Genomic DNA, 19650 nt, shown 5'->3' on the forward strand with positions numbered 1-19650 from the left:
TCTGTTTCACTGTCAATATGAAGTGTGTCATACAGTTGAATATTGTGAATTTAGGTGGTTGTGATACATTGCACATACGAAAATTATAAGTTAATAATGGTGTTGTTACATGATGTTCCATTACCTCTCGTTCCTGTCATTCCTGGAATACACCCGGCACGCCACAGCATTGTGTTCACACATGCCTGTCCTGTTGTCGAAGTCGCGGTACATAACATATGGGTCTTCCTTCCATGTGACTATCCGGAGGAAGTACTTCTCGGGTTTTCCTTTTGGAGGTTCCGTCGATTCTCCCGGCCATGTGATTCCCTGAATGACTAAACCGTCTTTGGTCCAGGTCCCGACCTGTACATATACAAGAGTGAGTGAGTGAGTGAGTGAGTGAGTGAGTTTACGCCCCTTTCAGCAAAATTCTAGCAATATAAGGACGGGGGACACCAGAAATGGGCTTCACACATTGCACCCATGAGGTGAGGTGAAATGAGGTCGCGTTCAATATTCTTGCACTTATGTAGCGAAGTGCATGCACGTGTGTGTGTCTAGTTGTATCGGTCAAGACTAATGCCGGTTTATATTGCTAGTCCACTGAGATACCATGCCATACCAGTTTAACATCAATACCCAACTCAGACACAATATACTGACTTCGAGCTTGTTTTAGCCCCTTAATGACGAGGCGGGGTTACAACAAGTGAGTGAGTGAGTGAGTGAGTGAGTGTAACGCCGCTTTCAACAGTATTTCAGTTGTATCACAGCGTGACATGTACACGTGTGAGGAACGCCCATCTCAGGGACGCACATTTGGACTTGGAATTGCGGCGCCTAAGATGTCTTGCCTAACCGGGCCGCATATACTAGCCTTATATTGCCACTGTAGTGAATCAGTATTGCTTTTCTCCGCGCCATGTACATACTTGATTGAGTGTAGTGGAAGCCGGAGAGTGATCGCATGATCAACGTTGTTTTGGCAAATGACACCCAATTACCAAGATCGAACACATCAACCACCAGATCCCCTTTAGCCAGTCCGTACGATAAACGAGGGACTGGCGAGACGAATCACTGGATTGTCTGATCTAAACTTGATTATTTATAGACCGCTATCATGTAGCTGGAATACTGCGAATGCGGCGTTTAAATCCATGACAAACAAAAACAACACATCCGAAACTTTGGATAAACTGCTTAAAAATTTTATTACAAATAAAATGACTTTGTTAATTAATGTTTACATGTACCATTGACTTCAATCTGAAATCTAATTCCTGTTTGCATGTTGATAATCGTTGAATTTCACATTCTCTGTTTGTCTGGATAGTTCATCAGGTCGGTAATAGTGTGTTACGGGAACTACATTAAGTCTTGGCTAGCGTGTTTGTATAGATTGAAAATTATATTAAGTGCTTAACTCGCATTTTAGTATTAGAAAAAAAACATGCTTTGTGATCTACGTTCCTTAATACAAAAAATCTAACTGGAAAAAAATGTTCCAAATCGTTTTCAAAGACAAGTAGAAAATATGTTCCTAGGTAACCCTGAGCCTAACTGCGTTATTACGTGCGTCACAGAATCTGATTGCCAGATGCATAGACGATGTAGTGTACTAAGTTAAACTGACAAGCTTACATAATTAGAGCAAACAAAGAAATATATATGAACGCAAACTGTTGTCTAAATGTGTATGTCCACCCTGTTAGTACTGTAGGTGTGATTATCTATCTTGATATGCGGTTCATATACTGATATGTCTATACTGACATTATGTTACATACCACTGTGTGAATATCCTGACAGAGTTGAAGCCAAGTCCGACATCAAGATGAATCTTGCTGAATGTCTATATTGGCATACTGGTTTGATTTTTTTGTTTTTTTTTGTTTGTTATTTAACGCCGCACTCAGCAATATTCCAGCTTTATGACGGCGGTCTGTCAAATAATCAAGTCGGGACCAGACAATCCAGTGATTAATACCATGAGCATCGATCCACGCAATTGGGATCGATGACATGCATCAACCAAGTCAGCGAGCCTGACCACCCGATCCCGTTAGTCGCCTTTTACGACAAACATATTCGCCTCTTACGGCAAGCATTGGTTGCTGAAGACCTATTCTACCCCGGAATCTTCACGGGTCGGCATACTGGTACACATCGATGTATGTCTATAATGAAAGCCTGGTATATATAACTGTATGCCTCCACTGACATTCTGGTACATTACTTCTATATGCCCATGTATTGGCAGTAATATTACTGACTTCCTATATTGCCGGTCTGGTACATATCAATGTATGCATACAATGGCAGTCTAGCTAGTACACATCGATGTATGCCTATATTGATAGCCTGGTACATCTTTCGTTATGCATACCCCGACTTCATGGTAAATATTACTGTACGCATACTCCTGCATGGTACATATTCTCTATCTGTATCCCTTCAGTGTGGTAAATAGCACTGTATTTGTGAATTCATGATATGGTAAAAGCCTTGAAAGCTTAAAGTCGCAGCATGGTGCATGTACATTATGTGCAAGATCGACATTGTGAGATTCAGCATGCAAACTTGGAACACTGAGTGACATGATGCCTGCAATGACATTACGGTACGTATGTACAATGTTGTGCACCTACTTCCTTAGCTATCGGGTAGTTCCTGTCGCTTCTTTGAATATTCAGTATCTGGAGGGAGGTGTGCTTGAGAACACCCGTGTCATTGAATTCTTGTGACGGCGAATTCTTCAGATAGCTGAAATTCATTAACATTAATATTGTTTGCAATACATTGGCTTTCACTGTCTGGCTCAAAGAGCATCACATGGCTCATACATTGTAGAATATTCTGAAGTTATCATTACTCTGATTATTGAAGATATAGTCACGTGTCACAATAAGTATGCTACTGTCCCGCTGCCGGACATTCGGAATAAGGAATGGCAAAGAGCGAAAATGGTTACTTCCCTTCACAGATCTACGTATGACAATTATTATACAAAAGAAGAAAAAACTTTGTGACCTTTAGGCGTTTGTGAACCCAATATGAAATAAATATTGAAAGAACTCAGCAATGGAGCTTTCACAAGGTGTAGTTGGGCGCCGTGAACGACTGAGCGAGCGAGTATGTGTAACTGCCTTTCTGAACAGCATCTAACGTCTATCAGCCTCAAAGGAGATTTTGCCTAGCGTTGTCAAAAGAACCTACTTGAAAAAGTCACCCCCGTCGTTCCAGAACTGTCTCTTGGTCTCCTTGCAAGAGAAGCTGGTGTTCAGGTTGATGGTCCTGTCGTTACCCACTTTGTTGATCGTCTCAAACCACATCGTCAGCGCTGACGTTATGGCGTCTTTCATTGCTGACAAACCACTCTCAAACGATATAGCTGAAAAGATATGATTCTATTCGTTTTGAATAAGAAAACATAATTTTCTCATGAACGTATCTTAAAGGTGTGTCCTACTTTGTTCACGGAGGATCTGAGGGAATATGAAATTAGTGAGTTATTGTTGTACGTTGCCTTTGAGAATATTCAAGAAATTTAATGAATATGTTTCGCATAGTGCACCCAGGTCGGGTATCGAACTCGACCCGTGAAGATCCGGGATAGAATAAACCCTCAAGCAACGCATGCTTGCCGTAAAAGGCGACTATGCTTTTCGAAAGAGGCGACTAACGGGATCGGGTGATCAGGCTCGCTGACTTGGTTGATGCATGTCATCGTATCCCAATTGCGTAGGTCGATGCTCACGATGTCAGTCGCTGAATTGTCTGGTCCAGACTCGTACAGACCGCCGTCAAATAGCTCTAATATTGCTGAGTGCGGCTTTAAACAACAAACAAATAAACATACAAGGTTCATACTTTGAACACTCAATCATCATGTGATTTAGAGTGGTATTCATTGTGTTGGTCCTTTTGGAGTGAATGAGTATGGAATCAAAAGCCCAGCTTATCACGACAGGGCAAACGAAAAATAGATTTCACCTTTCGGGTTATATTAGAATGTCCCCAACAATCTCTGCTGGTCGAGAGAGGAGACCAAATGGATAGGGTGGTCCCGCTAAGTGACTGTTGATTGCGTGTCAACGTACAATGTACTCTCCACGATATCAATCACTGGACCGTCTGGCCTAGACACAGTTATATACAGGCCGACGTAATATAGCTGGAATATCTCTCTGTGTCTCGTTAAACAACAAACAAACAATGTTTCAAACAGTGTGAATCAATGTTTGTAATTGGCGGTACGGAACATTGATTGTAAATGCAAATTTAATAACACTACAACTCAAAGTCACTGCTTCCAATGAAGAAACACGTCTCGACACAATTCGTGACACTCTTTTTAGCATTTAACTGATTTCTTTAGTATGAAATATATGTGACAGAAAACAGACTGAAATTATGATTATGTCGACATTAAGACGTATGACAAAAGCAGACATTTACACTTTTTATTCAGAGTAAAAATATCTGGATTTGTGATGGAAATCGTCAAAAGAAATATATAGTATCCAGACAGTTTGAGACAAAATGGATTTGCCATTACTTTCTGGTTTGACGAATTCAGAAACACAACTGTTCATTACTAGTACAACATCAAGTGCTAATAGGTTCTCCTGGAATAAATTCGACTTTATATTTCTGTCAGATGCGACGTGCCTTTAAAAACTCTACATTTGGAACCGAAGTTCACCGTAACAGCGCGTGACATTAAGTCAATATCAATAATCAGTTTGGATTAAGGGACAAGAAAAAGTAGATAAAACATTACTTTAAGTAATGTGTTTCAAGAATAAAAAAATCCTATTAAATACGTAGTCTGTTCCGTTCCAATGACTTAAAATCAACCCATAAAACACATTTCTGTAATTTCTAGCCTTCTGAAGCTGCGCTTTCTGGACTATATGTTCCTTACCAAAGAGTCCATATGGGTAACTCCTTACCACTCGGTTATTGTAACCTAGTGATAAAGCTGTTGAAGTGATAATCCAGACATAATCCTTCGTTGTCAATCCAATCTTCGCGGCGACGTCAAGGATGTTTTTAGACTCAGAACTGCAAAACACGAAAGAAATATCCCATCAATCGCATTAGTCTGTCAGTAGTAATTATGTCATTGTGTGATGATTCGATGAAGGATCCCTCCAGTAATACCAGACTGAACAGATGTTCAAAGGTGTGTATACACGCTATCACATGTAATCCTCGCTGTCCTTTATAGCGTGTGTTGGGGCCGATAAAATAGAATGTGTGCTGACCTTCAATATGGGTGTATGTAGTGCCTTGTATATGTCTATTGTGTATGACATATGTGAGTGCGTGCTTGAGTGAGTAAGTCTGGTTTTACGCCCCTTTCAGCAATATCCCAGCAATATCAGGACGGGGGACACCAGAAATTGGCTTCACATATTGCACCCATGAAGTGAGGTGAAATTGGGTTAAACGTCGCGTTCAATATTCTTCCACAATGTAGCGACGTGCGTGCACGTGTGTGTGTCTACTTGTATTAGTCATGTTTATAGTGCCAGCCCACTGAGATACCATGCCGCAGTTTAACATGAATACCCCACTCAGGCACAGTGTACTGACTCCGAGTCGACCAGTCCTTGTTTTAGCCCCTTAATGCCAGGCAGGGTTACACAAAGTTTCATCTTTTAACGTCTTATATGTCACCTTTGAGTTGTTGGTTAACGGTGAAAGTATTGCGTGTGATGATTTTTAGATTAATATATAGTCTATGAACTCTTTTATTACATTTCTCTCCTCTAAAATTCAAAACAAAGATTCGTTTCCTCATGCTGATTAAAATAACACTAACGTTTATATAAATTTAGATGGTTTTGGTTTTATGAAATGTACATATTCCACAGTCATGGTGCAGTACTAAATGAGTTTGTGGACTAACAGATACAGGAAAACACATTAAACTGTAAAATAATGGGGCTTGGCTTTTTTTGACAGTGTAATTATGTTTTTGGTCTCAGCTTCTCCCAAACATGCATTTCTTTTTCATAACACATTTTTTCATCAGGACATTCAAGTAGATTAAAAACATGTGTGATATTAAAGTTGTAAACTCGTTACGGACGAATGCTGTATAGATATTTATGTACATATTTTTTATGAATAATAAATAAAAACAAAAACGAATTTGTGTCCCCAATCTAAAGATCTCCTTTCTGTTCCTGTATAAAACTATGAAAATATATCATTATCGAACTGTATCAACATCCATTATACACACCCTGTCAAAGTATCGTAGCTTTAAGAAACGCAACGCAACACAACACAACACAACACAACACAACACAACACAACACAAGCCCCATCGATTCAACATCTCCCCACACCAACTTTCCAACCTTAAGTCATTGCCAATATCCTCCTCGCAATATCCTCTTACTGAGTAGATCTAAGATTGATATGTAAGTAATGGCGAGCTATCTATCAACCTGAGAGATTAATTCATTCCCCGAACCCTCCCCCTCTCCTATCAGATGACTTCACTCCGTCTTCCAAGCCAAATCGCAGTCTCAATCATGGAAGTGACAAATACCTCTGACTCCTATTCCTTAACACTTGGTCTCAACGAAAATACTTCCTTTATACGAATTCCCACTACTCTGACAGAGTTACTGGTGACATACGAATTTCCATCATCACCACGTTCTGTCTCTTAATCTCTATTCATTCTATCTTGTCGTGGGGCGGTCGGGCAGCATAGTGGTTAAAGCGTTAGCTCGTCACGCCGAAGACCCGGGTTCGATGGGGGTACAATGTGTGAAGCCCATTTCTGGTGTCCCCCGCCGTGATATTGCTGGAATATTGCTAAAAACGGCTTAAAACCATACTCACTCACTCTATCTTGTCGTTCCCCTGCTATCACAGTTACTAAATTTTTCAGCCTCTTCTGTATGAGACCGACACGCTTGTATCTTGTTCCTGACATAAGCAGTCGCAATGTCCACCCTTAAATGCACAGACGCTTGGGTCCCAGTTACTCTGCTTCTGTTGACATACTGGTCAAGGGACGAACACCCTGACTCACCAGGCCATGTGACATATCCTGCCCTACTGAACAGGTTAGACACCCTGACCCAAGTACTGAACACGTGACACACCCTGACTCACCTACTGGCCATGTGACACACCTTGGCTCATCTACTGGCCATGTGACATACCCTGACTCACCTACTAATCTGGTGACACACCCTGACTCACCAACAAATCTAGTGACACACCCTGACTCACCAACTAACTATTGACACAACCTGACTCACCAACTAATCTAGTGACACACCCTGACTCACCAACTAACTAGTGACACACCCTGACTCACCAACTAATCTAGTGACACACCCTGACTCACCAACTAATCTAGTGACACACCCTGACTCATCAACTAATCTAGTGACACACCCTGACTCACCAACTAACTAGTGACACACCCTGACTCACCAACTAATCTAGTGACACACCCTTACTCACCAACTAATCTAGTGACACACCCTGACTCATCAACTAATCTAGTGACACAACCTGACTCACCAACTTACTAGTGACACACCCTGTCTCACCAACTATTCTAGTGACACACCCTGACTCACCATCTAATCTAATGACACACCTTGACTCACCAACTTATCTGGTCACACACCCTGACTCACCATCTAATCTAATGACACACCCTGACTCAGCTACTGACCACGTGATAACCCTAACTCACCTACTTGCAACGTTACACCCTGAGTCACTTACTGGCAACGTGACACACCCCGACCACCTTCTGGTAAGGTGACACATCCCGACCACCGTCTGGCAACGTGACACACCCCGACCACCTTCTGGCAACGTGACACACCCCGACCACCTTCTGGCAAGGTGACACACCCCGACCACCCTCTGGCAACGTGACACACCTCGACCACCTTCTGGCAACGTGACACACCCCGACTCACCTACTTGCGTGAAGAAGGAAGACTCTCGTATGGGTATTCACAACGGTGTTAAGCCTTGCTAGTACCTCAGTATTGTTGCTACCGTCACTGATCAGCACTTCGCTGAGGATTGTGAACCTGCACAACAAAAACAAAATCTAGAGGAGATGAACAACTAAGATTTGTATTTGTTTTATCCTCTCTCTGTTGCTTAGGTACATGCATGTTTGACTTTGATGTAAACAACAATCTTCAAACTAAATATTCGTAATGTTAAAACGCCATTCTGTCAAAATGACTTAAATCACTTTCACTGGTTCAAAGCAATGGTCTGAAATAACCATCGATGCGCAAAATGTTTCCCAGATATTTGAAACTACGCCGCAGCAAGCTCACCCTTGGGACATACATCAACAAATGGCGAATATAAGAAGTGTTCATAAGTATTAACAGACTCGAAATCATGTCCATCTTACTGCTTCGTGTCATTAAAAAATGGAAGTTTTACTGATAGTTAATTCTCTAGAGGCCACGCAAGCCATTTCTAACGTTTCCTACACTCTTGGCACTCTTGTTGGCTCTCGTAAAAGTACAATCAAGGCAGAAAGTCATCGACCTTTGACAGCATCGTTAGATAACCGTGTTAATCCATTTATTTAATTACTCTTTACGCAACTATCAAAAGGCCATTGGAAAAGTCTCTCGTTGATATGTTTTGTATATCGATCGTCACAGAAAAAAAAGATCACTTTCACTCGATGGCGTTAGAAAGGTGTAAACTGCACGCGCCTGTGTTTTATTTGCACGTTCAATACGATGAAAGTCGATCTTACATTTGAAGGAAATCAGCAGCCGTTCTGTATGTTTTCTCAAGTAATTAAGATATTTAAATTTGCTCTGGCAGAATGAGGCGTCGTGATATTAACGATCTGTTTGCGTGCTAAATAAAGCCAGGTTTCTGTCTATTCCATGGCGGCTCTTAAAATAACTTCTGGCACACGTGTCAACACATCGGTGTTGAAATAGAACGATTCCACGGATTACTGTTCATAATCTTTGCCTTTTCCAACCACATTCCAATAGTCACATGTGTCACTTGTACACCACGCAACACTGTATACGAACGTTCGTAAAATCATGTACAATTCACTGCTGAACATCTACGAATTTAGCATTACGTGACATATTGTGTGTGAAATGTCCTTGTGTGACCCACAGTGAACTCGACATTGGCAATGTGGCCCGGACAATTATGACACGATAAGCCGATGACGTAATATCAAAGAAAATGACGTCATCAAGTTGGTACGTTTGTTTGTTTGTTTGTTGTTTAAATGAAGCGATACTGTCAAGAATCATAGACGTAAAGCTACATTGTCAAGGGTTAGGCAGTGTCTATCATACCTGAAGGTTTGGGGAAACCGTTTAATCCAGTTGAATATCAGGTCCCGTTTGGTTATGGTAAAGGTAAATTGGAGAAACACCCTCACAATCTCAAACTATGAAGTCACTGCACGGTAAAGTTCCAAGGCATAACACTGGCTAAATCTGTTTACCAACCACCACCCCCCCCCCCCCCCCCCCCCCCCAACCCCACCACCACCCCACACACACACATGGTTTAGTAATTATAATTTAGACGTCGCCACGGTATGGCTGAAATATTGCCGATGTGACGATAAACTTTAACTCACACACATACATGTATAATTTAGACGTGAAAATTAATTAAGCATCACCAAAATGAAAATGACCCAGAATGGTGAGTTTTGAAGATGTGTAAGTTGTATCCACACATTTGATAGTGTGGCCCGTTTCCGTACTATACCATTGCCAAGACCACTGTCATCGGGCATGATGCTGCACATACTGCACGTGCTACATTATGCCCTTGAAATGTCTGAGAACACGTATTGGTCATGAACATTGCAGGTACACACTTTTCAACACAGGCTGCATGTTCATTACACATTGTCTTAAGCGTTAAGAAGGCAGATACTTGGAATGAAAAATGTCTTGCAGGGAAATTGGACGTCATCACACTGCAATTTCAAGATTAGTGCGAAATACCGAACGACAAATGAAGTTAGGCACAGACAACGCCCAGGTCAGGGTCGCAAGACATCCAGTAGAGAAGATGAAGCATATTTTAGGCCCGTAAGACGACGTCCATTTGACAACAATACAGTTTATAAATAAAGACACAGTGGATTCCAGGCACAGCGATGTCAACCGGAACCATCAAAACTGGTCTGAAAGCAGCTGGGTGAAGAGCGAGAAGAACAATCAAACATCCTTAGTGAACTTAGGTCCATAAAGTGCGTCGTTTGGTATGGTCAAATCAACGTATAAACTGGAATATTGCATCATGGCGAGGAGTCCATTTTTCTGATACACGTGGCAGACGGCCGTACACGTGTCTGGAGGTACATGTAGGCAAATACAGCCGTGGTTGCACACAGCATTCTATAAACACCCATCCATTTGGTGGGGGATCGGTAATGATGTGGGGATGTGTTTCATTCAGTTGTAAACTTGACTTATGCTGTTTCTCTGTGCAGATTATTCTGAACGGACCTCGATGTCAGCATGCTATCATGGCGACGGCAGTTTTGACAATCATTCGCTGGCTACTAGACATGTCAGACTTCACGGACCACGTGATGTTCTGGAACGTTTACGTCAACATGCCAACGATACATTTCCAAGGACTGCAAGAAGTCCAGATCTGAATCTGTGGAACGTTGTAGGCCGCCCCCTTTGCCCAGAGGGACCCACCTGTTCAAAATGTCCGTGAACTTGCAGCCTTGCATGCGGAATGGGCTAGACTACCTCAACGCCAAGTGCAACGTCTGATTCATGAAACAAGGGGGCATCTGGCGTCAGTCGTTCGTGTGCAGGGTGCTTACACCAAGTATTGACGAGAAATGTGCTTCTGGTATCTACTGAATTGCTTTAGGATTCCGTTAACACAGACTGGTTTGAAACAGTTCAGTATTTTTTTATGCAACAATAGTAATTTCCACCATGTTTTTGGTAAACTGCAAACAGTTCAGTGTGAATGTCATTGTTCCAATTTAAACCTTTTCTTTCGCAATGATTGATGACTGTAGGAAGCAGTAAACATCACTGGAAACCTTCATAGCGAAAGCATTTTACACAAGGCCGTAAGTACATTGACTCATTCACGAAAATATTGGTGGTGCTTAATTATTTTCCAAATGTATACCAGAAGTGCCTCTGCTCAATAAAGTTAAACTGTTCAAACCAGCAAGACAAGATATGCAAAAAGATTTTTAGAAATGTGACGCGAAAAAAGAAGTTTCAGAACTCTCCAAATTTGTCGAGTCTTGGTTAAAAAGGGAGTAAGTCTAAAGTCCAAATTACATTTCTCGAATACCTCACAGCTAAAAACAAAACCGTTGAAAACGCGATGTACGATGTACGAGCCTCTCCTACGTGTTAGATCAAGCTTCCCCGCGGAGCGATCATTACTCAGCGAAGCCAAAATGGTGTCGTTACGTCCATTCATTCCGTCATTTGCAAGCGTAACAACTCAATAAAGCGACATGAAACCCCATGATGCCACCGAATTGATTAAAATTCAATCAGGCTGTGGGTTTTCCTTGAAGTTTTTCTTTCAATGTTTAGGCTAACTCGTGTCTGCTGGGACAGGAAAACCGATTGTAAATGGGTCTCATTGGTTTTGTTGTCCAGCTACCAGTAAATCCTTACGACAGTCGTGAAGTACTCACTTGAAGGTTTTTGTCCCCGTCGAAGTATATTTCGTCTGTTCTTGACTCTCTCGTGTAAGTGCACGCAGACTGGACAGGAAGTCATAGTGTCCGAACGTCTGCGTTGTGACGACAGTGAAGTCTGACCAGTTGTATCGCCTGAGCATGTCCAACATGGCGGACGCCTGATGATAGAGCGTCGGTGCTAACTGTAGTCGACGGGAGTCAACCGGCTGGAATAAAAATAACATGAGTGAGAATTATGAGATACACAATGTTGTTTAGAAAGTGGTCAAATGTAACAAATGTTATATTTGGGATAACACTTAATTAGTAAAGTACAGATTCTTGTATTTTGGGGGGGTTTGAGTCCCGTCCGGGATTCGAACCCACACTGCCAGAGTGAGGCCAATTTAAACTTGTAAGAGGGGTACACAAAGTACGTGATCTAGGCTACCAGTTGTCGACTTCATTTTTGTGGAAGCCTCGGTGGCTGAGTGGGTTAGATCGCTGACTTCGTATGCTGGCAAATAGGTGCCTCACTCTAGCAGTGTAGGTTCGAAACCCGGACGGGACTTAACCCCAAAAAGTACGAGAATCTGTACTTTATAAAGAAAGTGTTATCCCAAATATAACATTTGTTACATGAGTGCGAATAGTTTTACAAGCTGTGATATTTTAGCCATAATAAAGAATGCGTTTCATACGTTGCACCGATTTGGTAATCAGAATTAGGACCCTCGGTGTGACGAGTCTAAGACAATTGGGTACCCGCCATCTTGAATAAAACAAAAACTGATACCAACGAACATAAAATAAAGACAAGAAAACACTTGAGAATGTGTGTGACTCCTCATGATGCCAATAATGTCTCCTGATTTTATCTTGTTGTAAGCGAGTAAAGCCAAAGGCTCACTGTATGAGAAATAGTCGATGTCCATGGGGTACGATGACATCCAATAATGGTAACCACACTTCACGTTGGTCTCCTCAGACAAGCAAGGACTCTACACGGAACCGGAATCCCTTATCCATTTTATTGTATGGTCGTGTTTCTCATCGCCAAACCTACGTATGTATTCGACTGATACAGTCAGACAAATTATCTTATTTTCTCCAAAACCGTACTCGAACCAATCCGATCTCGTAAAACTGCCAATATGAGATATTAAGAAAACAGCGAAGAATTAAGAGTAACCTGCCTTTGAAAAGATTAAATCTACGCCCATGTCTGCTCTGTCAATATAAATTAAATCTAAATGCAAATCATTGAGTAAAGTGTCTTTGTAAGTTTCCTTCTGAATTCTATTCGCGCACCGACTCTTTTAACCTTGAAGGACTGTGTGATGCACAAGACAAAGAATTTGGCACTCATTCTAAACACTCAAACAATATTTCAAACGATACAGACTTAATCTATCTGTGACCCTTTCACAGAGAAGCTAAAATGATCAAAATAATCAAATGGTACAATGTGAGAGTTTCAACTGGTTGCTATCGGACAGAAGATGCTCGTGTGATGATGATTCGGACCTTATAACATTGATGTGATTTTGTCAACTCCCCCTACCTTGGCCTATACGTGAGTGAGTGAGTGAGTTGGGTTTAACGCCGGTGTGAACAGTATTGCAGTTATATCGCCGCGAGTCAGCTTAATGTGGGAGGAAAGCCCGAAGTGATGCAGGTCTCAGACGTTTACCACTTTGGTCAAACCCACGAGCACGGGTATGGTGCTGACAAACCTAGAAACTTATCGGGCGAACCGGGATTCGAACCAACAATTAGAGGTTTCTAGCGTGCCCAAGGTACGCAACTCTGCACAGCGAATCGCGGCGCCTTAGACGCCTAGAAACATAATCGGGGCGAACCGGGACTCGAACCAACAATTAGAGGTTTCTGGCGTACCCAAGGTACGCAACTCTGCACAGCGAATCGCGGCGCCTTAGACGCCTGCATTAAGAAATATCATACATATGTTATAACACAGCGGAGACGCTACGAATTGGCTTCTCTCACAAATGTAAGGCATGTAACTCAGGTCTTCGTCGGGACCATCGCCTCTCATGTCAGAGAAGAGCCACAGCATATTCAGATTAAACAGAAAATGTATATCATCTCATCTATCAACTCCAAGGGTAATGATTTTCACGTTATAAATTATTGAAGAATAACATTATTGTTATGTCCTGCAACGTTATCAGACATTTTATGCATCCCTTGTCAAGAAGATGGTTACAGTAATACATGACTAGGCGGCAGAAACTGATTTCATGTCTAATCTACATTTCAAAATTGGAATTTACAGAAGCACATAGAATTGTGTGGCATTTCGTGATGAACATGCTCAGATACACAGTGACAAAGCGCCAGGTAGCTGTAACAAAATGTCATGACTGATTCATAAACCCTCAGTCATGTTCCTTACGTGGTTTTCAGAATCATTAATTGTAATGTTATTGTAGAAATTGGCGTCACCAGCTTGCATCAACAGTCCTCTGGGGTTTACACAGTCTACTACAATATATATTTCAACGACTAGGCATTTATTTATTCAGGCAATACGTTCTTAATTACAACACATGCCATTGGTAATTGCCAGGAGTGAAACTGTTCCAGTTAATTCGTCAAGACTTAAAGTATGCTTTAAGAGAAGATAGTCTGGTTTCCTGAAAATATATTCAGCCCCTTTGATCTTTGAGGATATCAGCCCAAACCTTAAAAACAAATCCTGGTTGCCAAGTTAAGAATTTCATCCGATTTCAATTGTCATTGACAATGGAGGCCAATTACATATACATATACAAGCAAACTTCACCTTCACAACATGTACATGTACAACGTTTTGAATATGGACGTGCATATATGTAAATGCATGTGCATTCAGACAGTATATTAGGTAAAAGTTATTCATTTAGACTACAATTAATGAAGATGTGTACATATGTACATCAGTTGGTTTGGTTTGTAAATATGTTTACCATAATTGTGTGGCCGTGAAAAGATGATGGTGTGTCCGCAGTGTAGTATCAAGACGCCTATTTGTTCAATCAATTCATCGAAACATGCAATTATCTAATGTGTAAAGAGGAGACGGACGGTCGATGTTTTCATGCTGTTTCCCAAGTATTCCAGTGATATCACGGTTGTCAGTTTAATTTGGGAGGAAGTGTAGCGGGTCTCAGACACCCTCGTGAAACTCATGAGCACGGGTATGGTGCTGATACACCTGGAAACATAATAACCGGGATTCGAACCCGCATGTTCGATTTAAAGATTCCTGGCGTTTCCAGGGGAGGCAACTCTGCATAACTCCGGAGCAGCAGTGTGGCATACAATAAAAATGTGAATCATAACAACACAATGATATGGATCATCAATTTCAGCTGTTGAATCATCTACCATATGAATTCCAGGTATACTGTTTCAGATGCTATCAGCATGTTGGACATAAATCATAATGTAATGAGCTGACGTCAATTACACATGTTACATGTAAACCATTAACCGTACATTCAATATGAGTTTGCCAATGCTATAACAAGGTGAGACATATCAAACAATGCAAGGAACAGATGAAACCTGAATTAGCAAATATAACCTTAATCAGCAAAATTAATTATATGCATTAAAGTCTAAATTGCACAAAATATAAAAGGGTAAATCATATAACGAAAGCACACCACGTGCATTTGGACAAACCTCACCATGTCAGTTCTCCATTACCTATCATGGTTCATAACAAAATCAACAATCGGAGCCAAAACAATAATTACAAATTAATTTAAATAAATGTGTTTTGATTGATCGCCATATCTTTGATGTATTATCAAATAAACATATATAAACTCAACATCTTCAATTTGCCCTTTGCTATGTCCATTGTTTCACCTTATCAGTACTAATTACCCCCGGCCTCCCGTTTGCCCAGTGTCCATTACCTATTACTTATCTATGATAACTTAAGTACTGGCTTCCATACCATCAGCGTTAATTACTGTAAAGTGTTGGCTTCCATTGTCTGTTGCTAATCACCTATCAGCGCCAATCATCTGTTGGCTTCCCTTGTTAGTTTCTACCTTTTGTTATTTTCCACTTTTTGTTATCTTATTAATTGTGTTGTCCTTAAATGTACATATATATGCTCTCTGCCTCATGGCATTCATTCAACAGCTTACCTTAAATTTCTGGGCCGCGTCCCAATCAAACCCTCTTATCCAAAACTTAATAAACCAAAACATCAGCCCCAAAAACCAAGCTCTTGCTCGTAAACATCCCTTACTTACCCCAATATCCAAAAGAATAACAAACTACCTAAATGAACACCAAATTAAAAATCTTAAACAAAACTGCAAACAATCAAATATCTTCACCCCTAAACTTAAAATACCCAAAATAGACACAACACTAGCTAACCAAATAAATAAACAAACCGACCCAAACATAGCTAAAACTACCACACTAGCATACATACACGAAAATTGGCCAGATCCGACCTACAAACACACAGGTTTCGGAGTCCATACCACACAACCAACTAAAACCACACAATCCTTCCGACTCCCAAACAACCAATCAATATTCACGGCAGAACTTATGGGCATGGCCTCAGCCCTCCATAATCAAGAATAAAAAAAACAACAACAAAAATCCAAATACTTACCGACTCCTTAAGTGGACTGCAAGCCCTCCAAAACAAAAATACCAAAAACCGACCTAAATTAATAAATCAAATACTTAAAAGCTCCAACGACCTAACTAAGGCAGGCAAACAAATAACCTTCTTGTGGATACCCGCCCACGTAGGAATAAACGGTAATGAAAACACCGATAAAGCAGCTAAAGTATCCCTCAAAATCCTAGAAATAAGCTTAAACTTACCCATCTCAAAATCAGAAATTAAAAGTGTAAACAAGCAAAAAATCACAAAAAAATGGCATAACCTATATCTTAACTCAAATAGCCAAATCAAAAAAGTGCTCAGCAAACCACTAACCAAACCAAAAATTCTCCATCCATCAAAAAAAATCGACAGAGTAATCACTAAACTCCAAACAGGACACACCAACCTAAATAACCACCTAAAAAAAATAAAAAAACACACTACAGGTAACTGCCCACACTGCAAACAACCAGAAACCCCAGAACACGAACTCATCCACTGCACACACTACCTAACACATAGAACTGCATTACAAACCACCCTCAATCTAAACAAGGCTCTCACTCTAGAAGCAATACTAAACCCACAAAATAAACTAGAAAACTTCAAGGCCTTAGGCGTATTCTTAATAAAAACGGAACTAATAAAACGCATCTAAAAACACAATAACCTACCAAATCAAAATCACATAAACAAACAAACATCCACCATACCCAGCTCCCTTAGTTCTCCTCCCCAACCCCATCGGCATCTATTCCAAATCTCAAAATTCCCAAATTCTATATAAGCAACCCCTAAACCCCCCTCTTGGGTTGCACAGACCACTTTCGCCCCTTTCGGAAACACATTAAATGGCCTGGCCGGGCCCGTGTGCGATATACGCATCAGTCGGAAAGCGCACGTTAAATCTCCAAAGTAAGTAAGTAAGTAAGTAAGTAAGGCATTCATTCACCTGATGAAGGAGAAGCATATACTCCGAAACGTTGTGTTCCTCATAATAAAGAAGTTGACATCCATATATTCTCTTCCTTATGCGTTTCACTGCTAAATGCCTTTCAAAGACCTCATAAAGTTATTTTTGTCTTTATTTCGACCAACCACTGGTTAAATGGGTAAACAGGTCCGTAAAAAATCCATAAAAATACATTTACATGTTCGGTGCATACACACTGAAACACACATGAAAATATACAACTGGCACATATTCCAGTCATTGGATCCTTTCCTATTCTTATTATGTCGCACAAATGCACATTGCTTTGTATATGTAGGGGGTAAAGATTTGATTTGCTTAACCATAACATGAATGTTTAGGTTTTCTACGCTCATTTTGTGCGCAAAATTCACTTAAATACAATACTGATATTGGAATTGTGATGTTCATCAGTCGGATGCTTTTTAAATAAATATCAGATAATATAAGACCGTGAGATTCCGCTTTCCCAAAATATTGTTTTTTTATGAGAATGGTATTCCATTTGCTTTTTGATTAAAAGAGAAAGAATGTTTGAATAAGTTGAGCAAAATATATCGACATGGGTGTGTCCAGACATTGATGTCGATTGTTGGACATGAAACGAATCGTATCTATCCAGGATGAATTTTACAGAGTAATCGAATTACCGTATTCGACGTAATAAGCGCCCAGGGCGCTCTCAAAATTAGAAATAGGGGGCTCTTATTAGAATATTATTGTTGAAAGATCGTTGAAAGATCGTAAATTTCGTGGATTATGCTGACAACCTAAAATGTTTATATACGACAGATACATTTTTCCAGAATTCAATTGCCCATAATTAAGGGTGCATATAACACAGGCGTGCGTATTATACACGAATAAATAAGTCTTGTGTACAATCATAAGGGGTGCTAATTGGAATTGTTTACTAGCCAATATATCAGTAAATATCGCCGTGGGCGCTTATTACGTCGAATACGGTACTTTAATAATGCATTCTACATTTACTCAGACACATTTCCGAACTGCGGATGCATTTATTCGAATAGTTTACAGGGATGCTGGATTGCTTTACTAATGAAGAAGCTGTAGCGATGTTAGTTAATCAAGCTGATATTGCAGTTTCTCTCGTGCTGAATGTGCTTGAAGGTATATTACGGTGTAAACGCCAAGAATTAAGGTAGTTATGGGGCATGTCATGGCGTCTATAAGTCACATTACAATCAGACTAGAGCATTATCAACCCATTCATCTCCGATCCGATGTCTCGGACGTGTGCGATAGTCAAGTTAATCTAACAATAGAAATTGGAAATGGAATTGTGATAGAAAAAAAGCCAGCAATAAACGCTAGTATCCCTTGCACGTCAACACCTCAGCCAGCGGCGGTGACGGAAACGTGGTCATCATCAACACTTCGGCTGAAATATCTGTAGGGAGCTAACATATATTCAAGGCAAGCGAATGTCCTTTCGTGATTTGCGAGATAATAAAATCTTTTGTTATGCAGTATTGATGGAATTGGAATGTCAAGGTCACGGGTCGAGAACCTATAGCTTTAGGAAACAGGGTTTGCTCTGGACATAGTGACTGGATGACCCCTGGAATGTGCTTTCAATTTGATATCGCTGGAGGATTTTGGATGGTTCATCAGCAAACGTCTGCCGAGTGGGTGGAGGGTGGAGTTGATGTAACCGGAGTTATGATGAATTTCGTGAAGTAGGGTAACATTGCTATTGTTTGTTTGTTGTTTAACGCTGCACCAAGATGTATGATGTATGACGGCGGCCTGTAAATAATCGAATCTGGACCAGACAATTCAGTGATTAATATCGTGCTCTACGATCCATGCCGTCGGGGTTCTTTGACACAAAAATAACCAAGGCACCGACCATGGCAAGCCGATCCATTAAGTCGCCCTTTACGGACTGCGTGCGTTGCTTGGGGCTTATGCTAACCCACAATACTAAGGGGGCAAATGCATTGCCATTCACAAAAGGACAAAATGTTTATGCCCATCTGTCATGTAGTCCTATGGGGGTGGCCCAGTCGTCTATGGCGCCGCGATTCGCTGTGCAGATTTGCGTCCCTTGGGCACGCAAGAAACCTAAGATTGTGGGTACGAATCCCGGTTCGCCCCGATTATGTTTCTAGGTGTGTCAGCACCATGCCCGTGCTCGTGGGTTTCACCGAAACGGTAAACGTCTGACACCTGCATCACTTCGGGCTTTCCTCCCACATTAAGCTGAACCGCCGCGATGTAACTGGAAATCTGTTAAAAGCGGCGTTTAATCCAACTCAGAGGAAAGGAAAGGAATGTAGTCCTATGATCAGGATACTGCTGTGCAGCATTTAGGAAAAAAAC

The 19650-nt window shown here is 41.0% G+C and overlaps 1 protein-coding gene across 3 annotated transcripts in view; it reads right to left on the bottom strand.

Moving 5' to 3' along the window:
• Positions 1–19650, bottom strand: part of LOC124146378 (glutamate receptor ionotropic, NMDA 2B-like) — a 140405-nt gene that overhangs the window by 27538 nt on the left and 93217 nt on the right. For all 3 annotated transcript variants that reach the window (XM_048392189.1, XM_046516644.2, XM_046516643.2), the window contains exons 3-8: positions 11690–11901; positions 7956–8072; positions 4913–5052; positions 3202–3376; positions 2634–2748; positions 125–345 (exon numbers count right to left, since the gene is read on the bottom strand). In XM_048392189.1, coding sequence (XP_048248146.1) covers positions 125–345; positions 2634–2748; positions 3202–3376; positions 4913–5052; positions 7956–8072; positions 11690–11901 — 980 coding nt within the window. The remainder of the gene's footprint in view (positions 1–124; positions 346–2633; positions 2749–3201; positions 3377–4912; positions 5053–7955; positions 8073–11689; positions 11902–19650) is intronic.

This window comes from Haliotis rufescens, unplaced genomic scaffold (genome assembly GCF_023055435.1).
Source record: "Haliotis rufescens isolate VD_foot unplaced genomic scaffold, xgHalRufe1.0.p SCAF_11, whole genome shotgun sequence".
Taxonomy (NCBI): domain Eukaryota; kingdom Metazoa; phylum Mollusca; class Gastropoda; order Lepetellida; family Haliotidae; genus Haliotis; species Haliotis rufescens.